Here is a 23,283-nt window from a genome sequence, read left to right as displayed (position 1 = left end):
TTCAACTAATTACTGAAGGAAGACGGGTCAATATAGAGTTTGTGATAAAAGGCAAAATTGGCTTGTTAGTTATAAGGTATTTGTACATTTGCCTCAAGTACTTGGATGACCTATACTGATGCCCGTTATATGTAAGTGATGATGTAATCACTCAATTCTAATGTGTTCCAGTATTAGTGTTTCTGAAGTTGAAAAAATACTACTGTGAGCTTAAACGATTTGAGCTTAGTTGCATGAAATTTGTAAACTAATACATTTAAGCCTAAATAGCATCTGTGGCATGTAAATCAACTCGTATCAGAGAGTTAATGCTTTCCAAATTATTATTTTGGAGACACGCAGCAGCAGTGGGAAGACATTAATTTTTGTTCTTTTGTCACAAGATTTCTGTTGCTGAATAACTCTTTCTGTAGTAACTTGAATACATGTTATGCACATTTAGGTCTTGTCAAAAAAGATTGTGTTTGTATCAAAGTGAATGTTTTCATCTGGCAGCTGTTTTTTTCAGTATTTTAATAATAATTTTTTGGCTGTAGATTCAGAATACTTTCTATTATTATCTGTTTTCTTGTTCATATGACCTTTATGATCTTAAAAAAATAAAGAAAATATTTTTTTTAAAACATATTCATTAAAGAAAGAGTAATGACCAGATGTCATGTCACACACAACTAGAAAAGGTTATTTGTAACAGAGAGAAGAAATTAAATTAATTGAAATTACTTTATCTTGTCAGTTAAAAATACCTTATGTTAAAAAATCCAGTGGTGGATAGCTGTACAATTTTAGCTTTTCAAAAAAAATTTTGTAATGTAATGATAACATTCAAACTTCAGTTGATTAATGGTCTAGATTTCAATCTGTTAATAAGCTTATGGAAATGTCAAATCCAACATTTGAAGTTAGGCTGGTTATTTTCCAGATTTCCTAAAAACAGCTATCTTGTATGCGTTCACTGTAAGTTTTCTGTCATTGATCACTTGAAACAGCAATATATTTAGAACTTGAATATTTGTGAAGGGTTTTTCTATCTCTGGCTGCTCTAGTTCTTAATTACTAAAACATTGGCACAGAGAAATGAAGAGCAAGTTTTCAGTCTGTTACTTACATATTTATTATTATGATTTAAATGTATCAAGGATAGAGTATTTTTGATAATTAAGATAATTTAGATAATTTTTGATATTTTGATAATTTTGATAACTTGGATGCATTAATACTACTGCAGTTTATTTGTGTATACATGTATGCTGGCCATTATACATGGCTCTTCCTAGCTACTTATATGTACATGTCTTCCCTTTGTGTGTGGCTCTATGGTTGAGTGTCAGACTTAGGTAAATGAATATTTTCTTAAACACATCCTTAGGAATATTGATAGTCCTATCATCTAACTTCCTTAAACTTCTTATATGTCAGTGTGTGTATAGGGAAGTGTTGTTGAGTGTCCTTGATTTTTTTCAGACTTAAATGGAATTTACCAGGACTCAACACCTGTGAAAATCAGGCTGCTCATTAGTTTGTCTGTGCAAACTTTGGAAATGTTAACATATATTTGTGGCTTGCCCCACTGATCGCCTAACTAACTTCTTTTCCTGGTTGTTAATAGAACTAGTCTATCATTTAAAAAAAACAAAACAAAACAAAAAAAAAACCCACAACACCCCGTCTGTTTTATAAGGAGAGAGGTGAAACAATGATACTCAAGTAAAAACTGATAGTAGTAGTAATTAGACTCAATGTAACAGATATTGTTGCTTGTTCATATACCATTAATTTTTTCCTGCTTTACTAAATTGCATATTTTGCATGTAATTTTTTTCCAGACTTACCAGATCAAGTTCTGAGGGTTTTCAAGGCAGATCAGCAAAGTCGCTACATCATGATCAGTAAGGACACAACAGCAAAAGAAGTGGTCATCCAGGCTATCAGGGAATTTGCTCTCACTGCAACCCCTGATGCATATTCACTATGTGAAGTCTCTGTCACACCTGAGGGTGTAATCAAGCAAAGGAGGCTTCCTGATCAGTTATCCAAGCTTGCTGACAGGATACAGCTGAGTGGCAGGTGAGATTAGAGACAGTGAGCTAAAGCTGATGATGCCAGTTTAAGTGAAAATCCTGTTAATAGGAGCATTATTTAATTATTAATGTTCTGTTTCTTTACAAGAAGTTGCTCCTTATACAACTTCTAATTAGTGTCTAAGCCTGTTGAAATTCCATGTACTCTATGATTTCAACTGGATCATTACTGTAATTTTCACTAGTGTTTGAGTATATTATATCAAGTGTTTTCTTTGAATTTTGTTTTTACAGGTATTACCTGAAGAATAACATGGAAACAGAAACTCTTTGTTCAGATGAAGATGCTCAAGAGTTACTAAGGGAAAGTCAAATTTCCCTACTACAGCTCAGTACTGTTGAGGTGGCTACCCAGCTCTCCATGAGAAACTTTGAGCTATTCCGTAATATTGAACCCACGGAATACATAGATGACTTGTTTAAACTGAAATCAAAAACAGGTTGCACTAATTTAAAAAAGTTTGAAGAGGTGATAAATCAAGAAACATTCTGGGTAGCTTCTGAGATTCTAAGAGAAAGCAACCAGCTGAAAAGGATGAAGATCGTTAAGCATTTCATTAAGATAGCACTACACTGCAGAGAATGCAAGAACTTCAACTCGATGTTTGCCATCATTAGGTATTGCCCCTTAATAATTTTAATTCTAAGTAAAAAGCAAAGCCTCACTTATGTCAGTCTAAAAAATTTATTTAACAGAGTAAATCAATTAATACTGCTAACATCAACACTTGGCAATCCCCTAAGGAGGGTATTTCCAGTAATCTGAACTTGACATTGAAATGTTTGCTGAAATATCATTTGGAATGCTGCAATTATGTACTTATTGCTCAAGACAGTGAGGCAAGAATCATTGGTGAACATGGCACTAGAGAATCTACTGCATTTACTTAAAAACAAAGACCAAAAGAAACAGCAGTTGTATGAAGAAAAATGGTAATGTTGTCATAAATGAATGGGTTAATTTCCCAAAGGGAGCTCATCATTTTATGCATAGTTTCCAGTATCTTGAATTCATTGAGCCATGATATATGTTGCCTTTGGTTTTCTTTGTGTCAGTAGTTGCTTGGATGGAACTCTGGTAATAGTCAATAGCAGACTACGGTGCCATGTAATAAGCTGTAAATAAAGATCTTTTAGTAAAAGAAGATTTTTTTTTGCAGTGCTAGGTTAATGGTTGGACTTGATGATCTTAAAGGTCCTTTCCAACCAAAATTATTCTATGAATAAAAAGGTGCTGAAAATCTCTGACAAAATCTTTCTTAGTTTTGGAATGAAAAGGAGGAAGGGAAACTCTACTGTGTGTGTTTATACACATTTCTTAAAACATTCACATTTCCTTTAGAGTCTCCCAAGTTAGGCAGAAAGAACCTAAGGAAACAAAATCCCTATATATTGTGTCTTATGAAAAAGCTTCAGTAAGTTGCATTAACATGACAACTTTATCACTGTCTCTGGCAAAAGCCCTTGTCACATTCAGTCAGCAGATTGAATGTGACATTTTTTGTGAAGATCACTGGTTTTGAATACCATTCAATCAAACATGGCACACTTCAAAGTCAAGGATCCATGTTGATAATCAGTCAGCATCTCTGAGACATAAAAATCTTGAGATTTAGCTCAGCTATTTCATCTGACCTCAATGAGAAAGAAAAGCATCCTGCCTGCTAGCAAAAACTTGAATGAAGGAAATATTCTAGATACCAAACTTTCCCATAGGTAGAAATGAATAGCAAGACAGGCAATGCCATTAAGGGAAAAACCCCCTGTGTTTTGTACCAGCTACAGCTTCAGAATACTCTCAAATATATAGACTGTTGTAACAATTTGATCTAGACACAACAAAGTCAGATGGATTATTGCAGTAAGAAGGTGGGTCACCGTGCTCTCACCACCTAAACATTATGTAGGTGGAAGATGGTTTTTCCTCCAGTCTGGGAATCTGGTAATAAGTGGTGATCCTGAGGGACTCCTAGATTATGATATTGTTATCAAAGTCAGACAGTGTTCCAAAGTAATAAGTACATACTTTCTATAAGGTTTAATTACTCATCCAAGTGTAACTTTTATCTGTTTATGGTTCCGTCGTGCAGATATCTCCACTTTTAATAGCTTCATAAAAATGATCTTGATTGTTCTATGATACACACTGGCAAAAGGAAGAAGTTTTCACTTTCTGTTACTTTATTGACATTGTTGTGCTACACTGTTCTGGCTATATGGTATTTCTTTCATACATAATTTAACACGGTCTTTTCTAGGATTTTTTGTTTCTTTCTATTGTTCTTGAACTTTTTTGTCCTTTTTCTGTTTGTTTCAAGTGGCCTGAATTTGGCACCAGTTGCAAGGCTCCGGACTACTTGGGAAAAGCTTCCAAGCAAGTATGAAAAACTGTTTCAAGATCTACAGGACTTGTTCGATCCATCTAGGAATATGGCAAAATATCGTAATGTCCTTAACAGCCAAAACCTACAGCCCCCCATCATCCCCCTGTTTCCTGTGATCAAAAAAGACCTTACATTCCTTCATGAAGGTAAAAGAAGTACGTCATCTTTTACCAGCTAAGGAAAACAAACTTTGCTGCCTAATAACTGATGATGTTAATTGTCCATTGTAGGAAATGATTCAAAAGTGGAGGGCTTGGTCAATTTTGAGAAGCTGAGAATGATTGCGAAGGAGATACGCCATGTTGGCCGCATGGCGTCTGTGAACATGGATCCTGCTTTAATGTTTAGAACGAGGTAAGTGTGTTGTATTAGGCAGAGCTTTTCCCAGCTGAGAGAAGGCTAGGTGTCAGCAAGAGGTGCTTTTCAAGTGCCCCTTGTTGCATTGGAGCACTATGAGTTTTTTGTTTGTTGTTAACAATTTACCAAAATTGTATGGTGTTCTAAAACTGGATAAATCATTACATTTTGTGTTTATCGATATATATTAAAATGTTTCATATTATTTCTTAGCTGCAAGTTACTTCATAAAAATGAGATTCTATCTGTGGGAGGGAGGGGGAGATACTGTCTTGAACACATACATATTAGTCTGTTTGAAACATTGTTGTGTGCCAGCCTTATCGTTTTGATTTAGTAGAAGTAGGAATGTATCTGAAACAGTCTCAGCTAGTAGTGTTAGAAAATGCTCTTTGACTTCATGTTGGACCAGCTTACTGCATATTCTTTATCTTAACTTGAGCTAGAAGAGTTTGTAATATCTGACTGTATGCCTCAGTCAAGGCTCTTTTTAATGTTTGTGGGCTTCCAGAACTGCTTGTCCTGAGGTCTGGTCTTTTTCTTTCTGAGCTTGTGATCTTTCTCTGTCTCTTCTTAAACCCATGCTTTACTCTTCCTGGCTCTCACTTGCAGGAAGAAGAAATGGAGGAGTTTGGGGTAAGTGGTTGGAGACAACACACACAGACATTCATTCTTCCCTTACCATTTGCATTGTTTCCTATTTGCTATCTTTAATTTTCTGGTGCTTTGACTTTTTTTTCTTTTGTTAACCCTTTTTTACTGACAAATACATTTTAATCCAGGAGTGCTTTTGCTTTTGAGGTTAAAACATAAAAGCTGTAAATTGTTTATAAGTAGTTGTAGATAAGAGCGGGGTGTTCTCCCCCACCTCCAATTTAAATTGCCAAAGGAAGTGAGTTTCAGTAAAAGAGAAATTATAAAATGGTAAGGTTGCAACAGCTGAAAATTGCTGTTAACTTTCTTATGCCTAGCAAGCAATTATCACAATCAAATACAAAAGTTAAAACTTACAGTATTTGCTAAACTAACTTATTTTCATATTACAATTCAGCCATCATTTTTACTCTTAACAATTGAGGAACAATGCATAGCTTTCATATAAACATAGATACATTGAAATGTGCATGACGTTTATTTCATCATGAACTAGCTGATCATTTTATTTAACAAAAAGCTGTCTTCAACCTAGCAAGTTACAAGCAAGTTCTGTTCTGTAAAACTGAGCTGTACATTTTGTATACAGTCTGATTTTAAAAGTATTTAGAGAGCTTTCAAAATGCCATCTGTACATGTATTTAAATTTGAACCTCAACTATAGTCTTCTGTCAGCGTTGCCTTACTGCATGAGCTTTTCCTAATGCTCCAATCTTCTCAGTAGCTGGCTTATGTGAGAGAGCTAGCTTGAATGCTTTTCTAGATGTGTGAAGTGATTTTGCCTAGTTGGAGCAGAGTAGGTTCAAATATCTGTGTAATTACAATAGTGCCTGTAACCAAGTAAAAAGACTTCCTGATCCTCACCTTTCTATCTGTTATAGCTGTTTGACTTACTGGAATGAGGCATGTAAGCTTTGACTGTAGACTGACATTCATGCAATCTCTTGCACGTTTCATGTTTATTAAGTGATACTGTGTTGGGCTAAGTCATACTTTTCCCCTCTTTCCTGCCCCTCCTTCCCTCCAGGTCTCTCAGCCAGGGCAGTACAAATGCGGCTGTGCTGGATGTTGCGCAAACGGGGGGTCATAAAAAGCGGGTCCGTCGCAGCTCCTTCCTTAATGCTAAAAAACTGTATGAAGATGCTCAGATGGCACGGAAAGTAAAGCAATATCTCTCAAACTTGGATCTGGAAATGGATGAAGAGAGCCTCCAGACTCTGTCTCTGCAGTGTGAGCCAGCCACCAACACATGTGAGCATTGTCATTTGTTATGGATTTTAAGGAAACTATTAAATATACCTCAGCTCCTTCTCCAAGGAAGTAATTGGGAACAGTAACTAGACAATGAGGTGGAAAAAAAGGTTTCTAATAATTTGCAAGTACTGAACATCTATGAATCTTAAGGAAATCATCTTGCAGATAAACAATATAGAAGGATAGCATTTGTATAGGAGATGAGGCTTTTCAGATGATGTCATGCTGAAGTGGACAGGGGTTCTTTAGATTTGTCTATACAAAGGGTATAGAGGAGCCAAAAGTTTCTCTGCAGTTCTGAGGTACTCAGGCTATTGGTGTGAATAGGGTTGGTCATCCTGGATATCTTGGCCTTGAGAGGGGAAAGGGGATTTCTTTATGTTCAGGTGTTTCAGAGGCACATGGAAGGCTGGACCTGGCTGCAGCAGAGGGGGACCTTAGGCTGGAAATTGGTTTCGTTTTGGTTTGAGGGAATACTGTATCTTATGCCCTTCCCTTCCTTCAGGGTAGCAAAAAATAGTAATTATATATCCATTCCAAACCAGTTATAGTCCTTATGATAGCCCAGTATAACTTCTGGTTATGTTTTTGATAACTATAACAATAGTCAGTCATTTTGAGAGAGAGAGTAAAAGTTCTTTGATAATGTACATGTTTTAAATGGCATTAAATCTCCCTCTCCTTTCATCTTTTCTCTCTAAATGTATCCTCCTGCACTCATTGTACAAGTATTTGAGTGCCTTTTAATTATTAATTGGAGGGCTTTGTGCACTCAGATTAAAACTCCCACAATACTTTAACCAGTAATCATTCTTTGCCTTCTCCCATTTCTTGCAAAGTGCCGAAGAATACAGGAGACAAGCGATCTGGCAAATCTGAAACGTCACCGGTGGCTCCCCGGGCAGGCATCCAGCAGAAAGTGCAGCAGCAGCAGCAACATAAAGTAAACCAAGCGTTGCAGGTCCCTGCCGTATCTCTTTATCCCTCTCGCAAGAAAGTGCCAGTCAAAGACCTCCCACCATTTGGTAAGTGGAACAACGAAGCGTTCGGTTTAATACTCTGAAGTTTGCTTGCTCATGTCAGGGAGACATTTTTCATCAAATAAGATTCAGACATTTATTTCTAGAAGTACAATATGCAGGTTATGCCAGTTCATGCAGTGTGTATGCATAATTCTCTTCTCTAGAAACGTAAAGAAAGAAATCTAGGAAAGCATTCTGTGAATTTAATCAGTATAAGTATTTACCTGTTACTAGCAGCTGGAAAGAATGAATGTTCCTGACTGTCTGCACCAGGATCTTGGCTTAACTTTTCCAAAGGGATTAGTGACTCAGGCAGTTTTTGAGTGATCTGAGATCACTCAAATTCATCTCATCTGAGAAACCTCAGAAATTCTGGTGTTTTTTCCAAGAGTTGAACGTTTAATGTGAAATTCAGGCCTGCTCAAACTGGCGGTCCCATTAGAAATGTAGGCCTGAAGTTTCACTTTGAGAATTGTCCCTTCGGCTTCTTCTCCCTAGTGTTTTTTTATTATTGTTGTTTAGTTGTTGCTGCCTGCATGTTGCTCAAAGATACTGGACTTACAGGAATTTCTTCTAACATGGTTTCCAAATCTGTCTCCCAACATGTGTACATAACATGTATGCATTATTAAAGAACTTCTTAGATATTGCTTCAAGTATGGTAAAATTCCTAATAAGTATATGTAGCATAACTGGCCCTTCCTGTTTACATGATGGTCATTTCACAAGAACTTATTTCTGATTTCACTTTTTATTAGTTTTACTTGTGCACTGCTTAGGCTGCTTAGAGAAACATTAGAAGCAGCAAAATGAGCAAGAAACAATTCAATCTTCATCTAGTTCTTGCTGATTTTACCATTAAATTTTCATCTTAAAAGGACTTTGAAGCTACATAGACTGTGTTTTTGCACATGGTGGGAAAGTTTCTGGAAACTGACTGGGTTATGTTGATGAAGCAGCTGTAAATTATCGCTAGCAGCATTGTGATCCAACAGATCAAAGGGAAATTCTGTAGATGCTTGAAAATAACCTCTGCCGCAAACGTTGGCAAAACTGCCAGAGAAGCAGGGTGGATTTTTGAGGGGAGGGGAAGAGAAAGATGGATAAATGTTGCCTGATAAAAGCCATTCTTGATGCCCTAGATCTTTACATCATACATCATCTTCAGGATGTTGTTACTCTTTAGTTTCCCAAAATAAGCTGGTACAGAGATCTCAAAAATGAAAGGGAGAAAGGCAGCTGCAGGATGGCCTTGTTTTGTAAGCCTAATCTTACTAGTCTTTCCAGCTTTCTTTGACCTTCTAGGCTACTCTGAATAGAAAAGAAACAGGAGGACAGTTTCAATTCTTACTATATAAACCTTCACTAACCAGTGAGATTTGTGTTTGTTCAACACCATTTTAGTTCATATTTGTCAGTAACCATTACTACGCGTATCCTTGATTTATATGTTGTATAGGCAGTATACTGCAACACCAACTCTGGATTGTGTTTTCTGTGACAAAGTATTTATTTTAAGTGGCCAAAATGAAAGACTGGCTTCACTAATATGCAGAAATAAAGCACAATATTTTAAACAGGACTAGGTTTAAACTCTTTGCTTCATTTAAGCCGGTGTCAGAAACTCACAAATTTACAGGAAAAAATTTAACTTTTTTTCCTATATTTTGTATGCTCTATAAATGCATTGTGAAACAGAAAGATGTATTTATATTGAACTTTACATCTGCCTAGGCATTAACTCCCCGCAAGCTTTAAAGAAAATTCTTTCATTATCTGAAGAAGGAAGTTTGGACCGTCACAAGAAACAATCCGAAGACACAATATCAAGTGCATCTTCACAGCTGTCTTCTCCTCCCACTTCACCACAGAGCTCTCCAAGGAAAGGTATTAGACGTTCAGTATTTCTCATCCTATTTCCTGAAGCTCATAGACTTTGGAAACTTCTGAGAGAGGATTTGGACACTCAGGATAAATAACTGCTGATCCTATTTTTGTCACATATGGTCAGCAAGAGGGCAGGAAGTGTAGTGCACAGCACGGATACCTGAAAGGATACCTGGGAATCTGATTTCAGGGATACTTGAAAGCCTTCTGGTTAGCAAAAGCCAGGAAAGACAGCCTGATCTGATACAGGATTTGATGCACTAGGTCACTCTCATTGCAGCTGCTTCTGACAAAATTATTCCCATCATCAGTGTTTCCTGCCGGTGGAAGGATGCGCAGATTGAAACTGAAAATCTTTGTACAGCATTGAGCACGGTAGCCTATCAGAAGAATTATTTGCTGTGTCATCCATCTGGATGGGATATGACCTATGTATGACAGGCAGGCTTATGATATTTGAGATTCAAATCACCAATACACAGTGTTTTGCTAGCAGCCTAATTAATTATTCAGACAATGTATATGGATATTTGAGGACCGATATTAAACATTGGAGCTTTCTTGACTGAGTTCTTTTTAAATGACTTAATAGAGTTATATTTTTTTAAAAATTAATTTAGGACTTTAAAGCATTTTTTAAAGCCTGTTTTTGTGGGGTTTTTTTTTTTGTTGTACTTGTTCTGATTATGAATTGACAAAACAGAGAATGGAGGCATTTTCCTATATTAAACATAAAAATGTCCCTTTTGAAGTATGATAGCCTAGTTGTATTCCAGATAACTTTGAAGTTATTCTCTTTTCAGAATATAATAAAAGTTCAGTTTAACAGTTACACAATATAACATTATGATAAAATATATATAGGGGTTGAATCCCCATAATAGAAATTCAGAATGCTAAAGAGATGAGTGTATTGGAGACTTCCCTGTAGCAATAACATTCCCTAAACTGCACAGGGATGGTAAGGAGTTGAAACTTATATGAGTATAATTTTTTCTACTTTCTTAAAATGCATAGCTAAGCTCTTTTCTTAACGTGGTAGGTGGCAGTGCCGATCAGCTGAGGCCTTATGGCTCCAGACTAATGGACCTAACCAGTTCCTCCTCTCCTCTTGGAAGCGACAACTGTAACAAGAATAACAATTCACCAAGGACCTCTGGGATAGGTGGGGCTTATGGAAACAAAAGGGGAAAAAATAAGTCCAATTGGATAAGCAGAGATCTGAAAAGGGGAGAGATGAATATGGCAAGGAAGTACAAATGCCTATCCATAATCTCTATTGAAGTGATCTTTACTAAAGTCAGATGGAGGAGGATGTTATGTAGAGAAGACTTAGGTTATCATCTCAAGTCCTTGTAGGATACCAGGATGATTTCTCCCAAATACTGTATTTGCAAAGAGTGGATTTATATAAATCTGGTCAGGCCTGTGCATTTCTTTAAAAAGGAATTGGGATTCTGTACTTGGCTCATAGTGGGAAAAGTACTTTATTTTTACAAAAAAAAAATTATAAACATGGTTTTAAATTTTAAAAAGTCCTTGGCTTGGTGGTGTCATGAAGCTAATAGTATGTTCTTTCAGGTAAAAATGATATGTTCTTTCAGGCAAATCTGGCAGCATTAATTTCATGTTCTCAGCAAGTGAATTGGGATAGATCAGTTGAAGTCGTCTCGACACTTACGTGTAGACTGAAAGCAAAAAATGAAAACTGCAGTTACTTGTAGATGTATGTTGTTTAATGATCTTTAACTTAGCTGGCAAGACCATTCAGCACAATTTTGTTTAATACTAAAACAAAAGCTGAATTTGCCTCTGTGACGTTTCATGGTTTGCAGATATTATCTCAGTCTAGTGGTGTCAGTGCTACCTCCAAATTACAGTATAATTCTGGTAATGTATGCTATAGAATATTATCTTTTTGGAATGTAATTAGTTAGCTGAGTACCACAAAGAAAGCTTGAAAAACTTGAGTATGTGTTTTAAACTTTATTGAAAAACACTTCAGTCTGTCTCTCAGCCAAGATATGTAATAAGCAGGCAGCCCAGACATCTGTGCTTCATGTTGTATCTGCTGTTCATCTCTGAAGTGTAGCTTTGCAGAACAGAAAAAATGTGGGACGGAGTGTCTTGGATTAGTTTAAGCATTAATCTTGTCCGGGGCATCTCTTTCATTACAACCTTGGTGACAGTGTTTATATAGAGGCGGTTTTTTGAGAAGTGAGATTTCATAATGCAGGGATACAAGTATGATGATGCATTTGAAAATAATTTGGGGGAGGAGGGCAGAGCGGTAGGAAAGTGAGCACTTGGTTCCTACATGAGTAGTGCATGTTTCCACAATCTTAAACCTCTAGTTAAGAGACAGAGTACATGGTGTTACCCAGTTCTGCTATGTATCTTTGTCTTTTGCAGTGCTGCTTCTGTGTAAATGTAATCATAATTTTGATGTACTCTGGTAGCAGTATTGCTGGCTGCCTGGCAATAACTGAGCAGGCTTCTTGGAGAGTCTGATTAACGTGACGTTCCCTTTGCAGGCTATACTTTGGCTCCGAGCGGCACGGTGGATAACTTTTCAGATTCTGGTCACAGCGAAATTTCTTCCAGATCTAGTATTGTCAGCAATTCCTCTTTTGACTCTATGCCAGTCTCCCTGCATGATGAGAGGAGACAGAGGCATTCTGTCAGCATCGTGGAGACAAATCTTGGTGTGGGAAGGATTGATAGAAGAATCATGATTGAACCAGATCAATACAGCTTAGGGTAGGAATTTTATTTGTGCTACTGACATTCTACTTTCATATAGTGTGTATGTGGCATATATATGTGTGTATGTGTATATATTTGTTCATGTAACTTTCCCTGTATCTCTCTCAAATATTTTTTCTCCCCTGCTCTTATAAACTACTATTTTAATGCTGCATTTTGTGATAATGCTCCATTTTCTGACAAGAAAAGGTTTTGCGCTCCTGAGTATGTGATAAGGTCTACAGCAGTAAGACTTTACTCAGTAGACGTTATCATCTGAGCATTTAGTAGTGCTGTAGATTATCCTCTTTATGGCAGACTAGTATTCTAGTCTGCTTTCTAGATATGGAATTAACTGAATTAGATGAGAAATTATTCATACAGTTATTCAGTGATCAAGCAAAGGACAGAAATAGCTAGTAATTTTCCAGTCTGTTTCATAGAAAAGTGCATATTTATCTAACCCAAAAATATTTTTCCCCAAATATGTCTCCTAGTCAGCAATAATTGGAAGCTAAAATTCATATTAGGCTGCTGGTTTTCTAGGTAATTTTCTAGGTAATTAACTTCTGTAATGGTGGGGAAGCTAGTGCTGTGAGTAGTTCTCTAAATCTCTAGCAGTGAGCCTTGGTCCGAAAATAATTGGAGCTCTGGATCGTATTTAGTCTCCACTTGATTTTCTGAGCTGTTGTTTGGATGCTTCAGTCCTGTGAATGGTTTCAGGGTTTTTAGTCCTGCGGGGTCTGTGGATAGCAGGCCTGTTCCAAAACTGGTGTACTTCAGCTTTGGGAATCCCAGGCTATGCAAACTCTTTAATCAGGTGTCTTAAATATTTGGAAGAGCAGAGTTCCAGTCTGCATAGCAGGCTGCCCTGGAAGGACAAATCCCAGGAGCCTGGATAGCTGCTAAACAAACATGACACTTTGTTGGTTTTCACTGCTGCTATGTAAGTGATAGCGTCAGGCTTACTTAATCGCTGAAAGGCTACGGAGAGCATAGTCGCTCTACGAAGTAGCATGTGTTTCCAAAATTAAGGTTAAAATAGATTTCCATTTGCAAGAAATGTTGAAAAGTTGGCTTTGAGTTTCCTAAGCAGAAAAAAAATGTGAAAAGCAGAAACCTAAACCTGAGTTTCAGCCACCTCCTCCTAAAATGTTGTTTCTAACTTTTGATCCTTTGCTTCGCATGGCTGGAAAAGCAGTAGAAACCTATCTGTCAGTCTGTTCCCTTTTATTCTGTATATGTCAGTACAGTTTGCCTGTCTTAAAGGGCTGCCACAAAGTTAAGATTTTGCCTTTTGAAATAATGCCACTGAAGTGTTAACTGCCGTCAGGATATCTGTCCAGTAATATTTGGGGTTTTTTTTTAGTTTTATTGAGGATGAGCTTGAAATGAAAGTGTTCTATTCTTAAAATTGAATTAGTCATTAATGCAAATAATACTTAATATAAATTGCATCAAAACCTTCAATATGCTTGCTTTTCTATTGATCGCTGAATTCATGTGTCTTGTAAATGATCTCCGATTCCAACGCTGGATTTTTTTCTTTCCTCCCCCGCTTTGATGTGCATCTAGCTCATATGCGCCACTGTCAGAGACCAGAGGCCTGTATGCTGGAGCAACTGTGCTTTCTTCTCCTAGTACAGAAGAACTCTCACAGGATCAGGGGGACAGAGCTTCGCTTGATGCAGCTGACAGTGGCCGTGGTAGCTGGACTTCTTGTTCGAGTGGTTCTCATGACAACATACAAACAATACAGCACCAGAGAAGCTGGGAGACTCTTCCTTTTGGACATGCTCATTTCGATAGTTCAGGCGATGGGGCAGGACTGTGGGCCTCGGGCAGTCATATGGACCAGCTGATGTTCCCCGATCATGGCACAAAGTATGGCAGGCAAAGTCAAGGTAGGGAGGCCCTTGATCAAGCACAGTCCAGAGCAAGCTGGGCATCCTCAACAGGCTACTGGGGAGAGGACTCAGAAGGTGATACAGGTACCATAAAGCGGAGGGGTGGGAAGGATGTTTCGATTGAAGCTGAAACCAGTAGCATAACATCTGTATCAGCAGAGGAGTCAAAGCCAGCTCCCATGCCCACTCATATAGCAGTACCATCGAGTAGTACAAAGGGGCTTATTGGTAAGTTAAGTTAAGTTTTGTTTACCACAAAGTATTTTAGTTCATTTGTTTATGGTTCTTCGTACTGTTCTAAAACTGCATTTCTTTTTTCTGGTTTGATTTTTTTTTAAACAATTTTAAAGCAAAACTGAATGTTTTGCAGTCTCTCAAATTTTCCCCTTTAACTGCATTTATTGCTAGGGAAAATATCACTTGCTGTTGATTCTCAGTTCTGGCAGTGCCTTTGTATTTCAAGAGAGCCTGCCATACATCAAAAAACTAGCTCAACTGCTGGACAATGTTTTGAGAGGTTGATGGATTTAGGTGTCTGTTCTGAAATGTGAATTTCTCTTCACAGTAAGGCTCCACATTCTATATTTAGATATCCTAATAAATGTGGCCTGATTTTTTTTTAGAAGCCTTTTACATTATACATCTGTATGACTTGTCTGGTAATGCTGAATGTTCCTTACTTCTGAAAATGGGATCACTTTGTGCTTAAATACCAACTGAGATGTTTCTTTGGACTGCTGAAATTGAAGAGGTTCCTAAGAAATTAGAGCTGAAATACATTTGGAATCATTCAACAAAAGAAAGACCAGATAATATGTAAATTAATATGAAGGTGTTTTTGGCAGTGCTTAACATTTTTTCTCACACTGTACCTTCTATACATCCCAGTCCTTGGGCCATCCAAGACCTCTGCATTTTTGCCTCTTTCCTTCCTTTCATTCCCCTTCACTTTGCCTTTCTTCAGGTTAATATGAAGAGCTATCTAAAAGGCATTTTGTGCTGACAGCTGAAAAAGCCTGCCAGATTGAGGTCATGCTGAGACCACTGTGATAAACTGCTTTTCCATTTTCTGCCCAAGTATATTGCTTAGCAATAGTCCGTTGCCTCAAAGCTCGGGTGCAGATCTGAATCCCTGAACTGTGAAGAGGAGGCAGCTGTTCCATGCAGGACTCCAGGTTCTGATTCATGCCGCTCTCTAATTTTACACTTTGATGCCCTTGGTTCCATCAGAATGTGGAACAAGCGTGTCCAAACTTGCCTCTCAAGGCAGTGCTTTCCACTAAGTTTTTAGAGACTTGAGAGAACGTGAGAGAGATCTGAAAATTCAAGCCACACACTTCAGTACCATTAACTGATTATCCTGCAAACTAACTATGCATATCACTGTCCAACAGAAGCCACTATTTTACATGGTTCTTTTGCACTGAATAGACATTGATCTCTTGCAGTATTTCAGTAGAATTTTTCTACAGAATTTCTTCTGCATCAAAGTTAATTTTCAGAAATCTTTGAATAAAATTTCTCAGAAACTTCTTCATGCTTCTTTACTCAGTTAAAACAATTTGTTCAAGAAAAATACTTAGATTCTGTTGAAAACTATTCGGTTTTGTTATAATATCAAGACTTTATTGTTAGTCTATAAAAACTCATCCAAGTAGCACCAGTCCATTTTAAGCTTGTACTTGCCCTTTCAGTCAATTCCATGCTGCATAATGCAGGGTGATGTTGTCATCACCACTTGTGCACGAATATACAGTGTATGACAAGCTGTGGAGAGTAAATTGTCTGTGTCAGTGATTTTTCCTGCTGTGTTTGCCTTTGTGCTGTAAGTTAAGTGGTCATGTGTTAAAGGACTAGACCCACAAAAAGTGTTCAGTGTTAAAGCCCCAGCTGACTTCTTTAAATACATAGGCACAACTCTCTATTTTGGAGTTATCTGCTGTGTCTCCCTGCAGATCCTTAAAATTCTTAATTGCTGTTTCCTCCCTTGAAGTTCTCTGCAAGAGAGAACTTCTAAGTATGCCCAGAGTTAAGTCTCGTTCAGGTAAACAGTTGTGCTTCTATGAGGCCCGCTAACTAGGTGGTGGTCTTTCCATCTCCTATATAAAATCATATTCAGTCATTGTTCTTACAGGCATACTTTCAAGTTTTAATTTTGCAGATAATACAACCGTAAAAGCAACGGGCAGTAATGCATACAGAAAGTATGAAGATGAAGCCCACTTCTCTTCCATACCTTTTGGAATTGTAACTATGTCTCATTAAGTAGTAAGATTTGTAGGAAGAAGAGATGTATTGGATGCTTCCCGCCCCCTCCCCCCCAAGATGCTAAAAACAGAAGAGATGAGCTCTTAGGTACAAAGACCATCTTCAGGATTAAGAAAGATAGTCACATGTTTGGGGAGGTGCCAGTATTCCTGATGGTTGCCACTTCTGTGAACTCTTGAGTCTTCCGCGTTACTTTGATCAGTGTACGTTTTATTCTATACAATTGGTGGAACAGCTTCAGTTGCTAAGTTTGAATAAATTCCCCGTGTAATTTGGTGAATTTAATTAGAGTAATGGTTCACTACTGGAAGAATAGCTATATCCTGTCTATGTGGTAAATTCTATATTTTCTTGCATGGTTTATTTTTTCAAGACCTCATTGTCTACCATATGGTTGTAAACTTCTGTACTTCAGATTTTCTCCTCCTGGGCTGTTGAGTTGGTTGATGTTTATTTAACTTCCACTATTTATTTTCCTTTGAGCAGTTTCCCTCTTACTGTCTCTTATAATAATATGTTGTTTTTCCTGCAGCACGAAAAGAGGGTCGATATCGGGAACCACCTCCAACTCCTCCTGGTTATGTAGGGATACCTATTGCTGAGTTTGCAGAAGGTGGTTCCCATCCAACCAGAAAGCCTCCAGATTACAACATAGCACTTCAGAGGTCTAGAATGGTGGCACGGACATGTGAGACCCATGGGACATCAACTCCACAGCAGCAGTCGCATGGCCATTCAACTAGCAGGCCTGTGAACAAACCTCAGTGGCACAAACCAAATGAGTCAGATCCACGTCTTGCTCACTATCCGTCTCAAGGGTTTTCCACAGAGGAAGATGGTAAATTTCTAATAGTTAGATTTTGAGTGTTCTGCATGCAAAAATGGTCAATGCTTTCACAGACACAAAGCAAATTACGCAAATGTGTTCTGCCATAGAAATTCTTGCCATAATTCGAGCTCTCTTCCATCTTTCGTAACTTGCTATTTGTTAACTTGTTGGAAGGGGAGGAATTCAGTTCATCCTAAATACATTTTAAAATTTGGAATGTAGGTCCACCTGAATCTTGGACAACCAAGCAGTTGGCTCAGGCAACTTCTCTGGAAGTGCCTGTGTTCACAAGGTACAGCCCTGCCTGCCCTGGAAGTTTCCAGCCTGCCTAATGTTTGGCGCTGACCATGTATTTAGTGGTCAAAAATGTATCCTGGTCTATAGAATACCTGCCCATCCATCCCATAGAGCATTGTTGGTCAGGTTTATTTGGACAGTCACTGACATTCTACCTGAAACTCTTAAACTGTGGACACTGGGTCTTCCATACGAACTGCTTCACATAACGAGGGCACTACTCTTCTGCTACCTCACTTGCCCAGGCATGTCTGCATCTTTATGCTTTAGCTCAGTGTCTCCATTTAGCCTGCACCTGAGGCTAAACAATAACAGTTTTCTCTCACCCAATGTCCCTTCCCCAAACGAGGAAGGGAATTGGGAAAAGGAAGGAGACTCATGGGTTAAAGTTAAACAGATTTAATAAAATAAATAAACCAATATCAATGATAATACGGAACACACAAAATTATACTTAGCTACAGAGTTGCACCAAGTTGCTTCAGGAATAGCAATTGTTGGGAATGAGAAAGAGGGAGGAGAGGAGAGCAAAAAGAGCCCTGCTCCTCCCCAGCAGCTTTCCCTTTTGTAGTGAACTTGATGTTAATGATATAGAATACACTTGTGGGCCAGCCTGGGTCAGCTGCCCTGGCCTGATCACCATGGCTGGCCACAAACTGAAACAAAATCTAACAGAAACTTGATTCTATAAATTTTATCCCCAGGAAACCAGGACACTCAGCTATAATGATAGCTGGTTTTCTGTGGAGTGCAAGTGTAGCTGGTTTGCATCTTAAGGGCTAGGTGCTCAAAATTTAGGCAGGGCAGTGCCCAAACCACACATTTGAATGCTTTGTTTTGCTTGAAGATATAAAGGCTAACTTTACCTTTCCCTCCCTAGCTGCTTAGTTACTAAGGTTTTATGTGCAGGATGAACTCTGCAGTTGAACATGATGGAAAAAAAATGAAGTCTACCTTAATCGAATTGCCTCAAACTTTGAGAATTACTGTGACAGAGAATTTTAATTGTTTCTACCAATGATGACTAAAGCTGCACTCAAATTCTATGCAATGTTAATTTAAATAAATCACAGATATATTCAGGGAAAAGTGTAAGATGGCTTTATGAAGCTATTGGATATCTAGGAGTAGCTGTTGTGTTCCTCAGGCTGAGGAACTGCACCTAGCTCATTTATAGCAATTGTCTTAATTTTCTTCGAGAACAAAGTTACAAAGGGATACATCTCATGAGACCTGAAATGTACAGATATTTAGATTGTTTTAAAATATATACCTAATACAACGAAATGGAAAACACATGAGCACAGTACAGGTTGTTTCATTCAGTAGCAGTCTTGTTCTATATAAACTAAATTCTATTTTCCCTTATCCTGTTGTGTTTGCAGAAGATGAACAAGTCTCTGCTGTCTAAGACTTGGGGCTTTTCTGGATCCAGAGTGAGCCACCTTAAAGGAGAGCACAAGAAGACGTCCCTAGAATAGGAGCCTTGGAACTATAGTTAAAGGATGGTGGACCTATTTGCCTCCTTCCCTGCCTTAAAGCAGCATGGGGCTTCTTCCTCTGCCCCTCCCCCTTCTACCCCCTCTCCCCTTGCATGTGAAATACTGTGAAGAAATCGCCCTGGCACTTTTCAAACTGTGTTGCTTGAAATGCACAGTGCAGCAATCTCCAAGCTACCACTGTCGCTGTCTGCCACATCACACAGTATCATTCCAAACTCCAAGATCATCACATCAGGATGATTAACTCTGGCTGCACTTCCCAATGCCTGGAAGGGTTTTTTTAAATCTTCCTTTTAGATTTTAATCACAATCCTAGCACTTAGTCTCATTGGGATAATGAGATAAGCTAGTTGTCAAATAATGTTTGGCCTTTAACCTACAAAGAGAGAAATGCATTGAAATCCTTCAAGGAGGCAGTGCTTATTTGCTTGTTTACAATGCCTTTGTTATGATTTTGTATGTTTGCGTTTCGGATATCAAGTACTGCATCTGCATAGTAATTACAGTATTATTTCATACCTGTAAGTAGGGTTGCCAGCCAGAGCTCTGGAAAGAATATTGCTATCGTGTGGCTGAGCAGGGCAGAAGGGAAGGCAGAGGTTACAGGATGCAGCCTTTCCTTGACCATCTTGCTTCACTCTTAATGTGCCCCACCCTGGAATCTTCAGAAGTTTGTAAATGAGAGCATTAATGGCATCCTCAGCCGGGTCTAGCGTAAATGCAGAAATGCGTGCTTGCAACTGGCCGGTGATGGAAGAGGACACTGTGTGTCTCATACAGCCTTGTGGAATACAGGATGGCACACTGAAAAATAGTGTCCCATTCTAATGAGACAGACGGCAACCCCACCTTTAAGTTATATATATATATATATATATATTTTTTTTTTTTTTTTTTTACTATATAGTAGTTCTATTAAAAGAAAAATTAACTGGATAACAGTGCAGTGAAGGCAAGTTGGGATGTCACAGCTCGTGTCAGCTGTTAACACTGACCTAATAACCTCCATCTATTGACTTTGGCATTAGGGGATAAACGAGCCTTTAAGTAATGAAAAATAACATGTTTAGGTTTGCCAGCCTTTGCAATGCAGAAATAGTCACAACTGTTAATGGCTTCATGGCACACTGCATGTGTAGAGAAGGCCAATGTGTAGCAACCACCTGCTCACAGCTGCTATTAACCCTATAATGACTGAAATGACCCTCCCCTCTATTTTTGTGTTGTTTTTGCACAGACTCCGGAGAAGTGAAGGCTGCCAATCCGAGTAGTACTCAAATGTGAGGAACTGCTGGTCTTGGATTTTTTTTCCATTGAACTCAGCTGATCATATTGATCAGTAGATAAACATAAATAGCTTCAACTTTTAAAGATCAAATTGCAGTGTTTTTTCACTGTATCAAACAAATGTCAGTGCTTTATTTAATTCTCTCTCCTGTAATCATAGCTTTTGTCAATTATGCATTTGTAATTTTACATGTAATATGCATTATTTGCCAGTTTTATTCTTAAGGCTATGGACCTCATGTGCATATAGAAATACAAAATCCTAGCTCTATCACAAGTTGCACAAATGTTATATAAGCATTAAGTAATTGTAGACCATAGGACTGCTAATCTCAGTTCGCTCTGTGATGTCAAGTGCAGAATGTACAATTAACTGGTGATTTCCTCATACTTTTGATACTACTTGTACCTGTATGTCTTTTAGAAAGACATTGGTGGAGTCTGTATCCCTTTTGTATTTTTAATACAATAATTGTACATATTGGTTATATTTTTGTTGAAAATGGTAGAAATGTACTATGTTTATGCTTCTACATCCAGTTTGTATGAAGCTGGAAAATAAATAAATATAACATTAATGAAGTCCATATTGATTCTTATGCATTTTACATGTTCCACATACTTGAACAAATTTATGAAAAAATTTTACTTCTCTGTGTATTAATATTAAAGGGATATTGCCAAGTGATGTGGGCAAACCACTGGTGTGGAGTTTTTCTTAATATGCAGTTGTGCTGCTGATAATTTTTGATAAGTTTAGTGTGTGTGTACTCCTGAATGAGAATGACTGGTATGTTGTGTGTCCCCAGCAGAAACATTTGAGATGCCAAAAAAGGAGCATAGGTCTTAGGTATATATAGAAGGTAAACAGTGTTAAAGGAAGGATTGTGTTGATTTTGTATTCCGTATGGTGTAAAAGTAAGAAATACAAGTTGTATAACATTTGGGTAGGGAGAAGTATGGGAAGTGATCCATTTGAGTTTTTACCGAAGAAGGTATTTCAAGTAATAAAGATCACTCAATAGCATCACCAGTAATAAAAGTTGATGTTAATTCAATGTCAAATCTGTAGATTATATTTTTTTCCCAGATGTTAGATTCATTATTTTCAGTAGTATGCAGAAGACTGGGTTAAAATGTCACTGCTAAAGCCATTATGAGCTGCATCTCATTTAGCTTTAAAATGCTTGACAGGTGTTGTTTCCAAATCTAAAATTAGTTCATTGCAAAGAGAAGCAACAAAATGCTCTGTGTAGATTTAATTCTTCCTAATGTATCTCTAGAAATGTTCCACACTTAAAATACAGTCATAAGCATGTTAAAAATCATTGGAAAATATGTCTCGTAAACATTCTCTTATCACTGGAATCTCTAGCACTGTAAGGAAGGTAATTATGGGAGACTATTATATTTGTGTGGGGTGGGTGTGTGGGTGGTACTAATCTCTGTGAATCTGTGGCTAATATTTGTTGGATACATTTCCACAAGCTAGAGAACTACCGTTGATTCTGACATTAGTAGAATAAACGTACATTTTTATATATCTTACCTGCAAGTTTGTCCTTCAGTAAAACTAAAGGTACGTTGTGAGGGGAAATAATTCCTCTTACCAGCTTGAGGTATATGAACTGTTTGCACACTTGCAAATTTTTTTCAATATGCTTGATAATAGCATGAATTAGGTAGCATTAGGTAGCATTCCCTGTCCTCCTGTTAATGCCTCCCTTCTGTAATTAATATTTTTAGAACACATTATGTAGAGACATTCTCAGCACTCATCGTCCAGTACACATAGCTTCATTCATTGTGGATTGGGAGATCAAGAACAGTTCACACAGCAACCGATTCAGTAGAAGTATGGTACGACTTCTTATGAAACAGATTTGATAGTTGTTCTAGTACCTGTAATGTGAATGTTGTACTTATTGTGTGGATGCAGCAAGATGTGGACAAGTAACTACAGGTTACTGGGATTTGGTGTTATGTTAACAAAAAATGCACTGAACACTGAAATCTAAGGAAATTTTTTTTGTCTGCAGAAATGTCATTCAGTTATCTGTACACTTTTATGGCTTTTTTTTTTTTTACTGAAACTTGTTGAGGCAGCGGCTACTTCTTTGTGCAGTATATTACACACCGGAGTCAGACATAAAAATCTTAAAAGCTGAGGTATTGGAGATACTGCTTTAATGGATTAACCTTGGTCACGTGGAGAAGCATGCATGGTTTACAAATCTGGGACTAAAATATTTGGTCCACCTAAAGCCAGGAACAGTATTGCTACTTTAAAACAAAACAAACGATTTGCTTCAAAACTAGTAGGAAATTGTAACAAAGTTCCAGACTTCCTGTCTTGTGTGGATTGTACAATAGCTGAGACAAAATCAAGTCTGGGGAATGCAAGTAACAATTTAATTGCAAGTATTAATACCTTATCTATTACTTGGTATGTGGTGAAACACCAAAAAGACTTTTGTGGACAAAGCTTATATAGCAGCAAGAGCCTGTCTAACATTTGTTAAATAACACAGATCTGTTGAGGAAAATATAAACATTGTTACAAATTACTCTGAAAATTGACCCCCTCAGGAGAAAGCAACCGTCTGAGATGATTAGTATAATTTGGTCACCTGTCCCTAGGTTGTCCTTTAAGTAAGCTTTACAGTCTTGTGTCTATAAAGGCATGCTTTGAGAGAAGGCTGGGAGTGAAAGTAGATTTATTACTGACATAAGATGAAATCAATTACTTTCTGTTTTCCACTAAAGATGAGATAAATGAAAACTGTAGTTCTTACTAGAATACAAAGAT

The 23,283-nt window shown here is 37.7% G+C and overlaps 1 protein-coding gene across 3 annotated transcripts in view; it reads left to right on the top strand.

The window, feature by feature from the left end:
• The window catches only part of RAPGEF2 (Rap guanine nucleotide exchange factor 2), a 204,947-nt gene extending 183,807 nt beyond the window's left edge, over positions 1-21,140 (top strand). For 2 of the 3 annotated variants that reach the window (XM_068402613.1, XM_068402615.1), the window contains 12 exons: positions 1,827-2,067; positions 2,316-2,699; positions 4,400-4,611; positions 4,696-4,819; positions 5,435-5,458; positions 6,504-6,727; positions 7,570-7,755; positions 9,487-9,639; positions 12,174-12,399; positions 13,960-14,519; positions 17,092-17,397; positions 19,071-21,140. In XM_068402613.1, the coding sequence (XP_068258714.1) occupies positions 1,827-2,067; positions 2,316-2,699; positions 4,400-4,611; positions 4,696-4,819; positions 5,435-5,458; positions 6,504-6,727; positions 7,570-7,755; positions 9,487-9,639; positions 12,174-12,399; positions 13,960-14,519; positions 17,092-17,397; positions 19,071-19,096 (2,666 nt within the window). In that variant the 3' untranslated portion in view covers positions 19,097-21,140. The remainder of the gene's footprint in view (positions 1-1,826; positions 2,068-2,315; positions 2,700-4,399; positions 4,612-4,695; positions 4,820-5,434; positions 5,459-6,503; positions 6,728-7,569; positions 7,756-9,486; positions 9,640-12,173; positions 12,400-13,959; positions 14,520-17,091; positions 17,398-19,070) is intronic. The other variant, XM_068402614.1, reaches the window with a different exon arrangement.
• The last annotated feature ends 2,143 nt before the right edge of the window (positions 21,141-23,283 follow it).

Source organism: Nyctibius grandis, chromosome 6 (genome assembly GCF_013368605.1).
Source record: "Nyctibius grandis isolate bNycGra1 chromosome 6, bNycGra1.pri, whole genome shotgun sequence".
Classification (NCBI taxonomy): Eukaryota; Metazoa; Chordata; class Aves; order Nyctibiiformes; family Nyctibiidae; genus Nyctibius; species Nyctibius grandis.
Note: the sequence above shows the minus strand (reverse complement) of the source record. Positions and strands in the feature narration are given on the sequence as shown.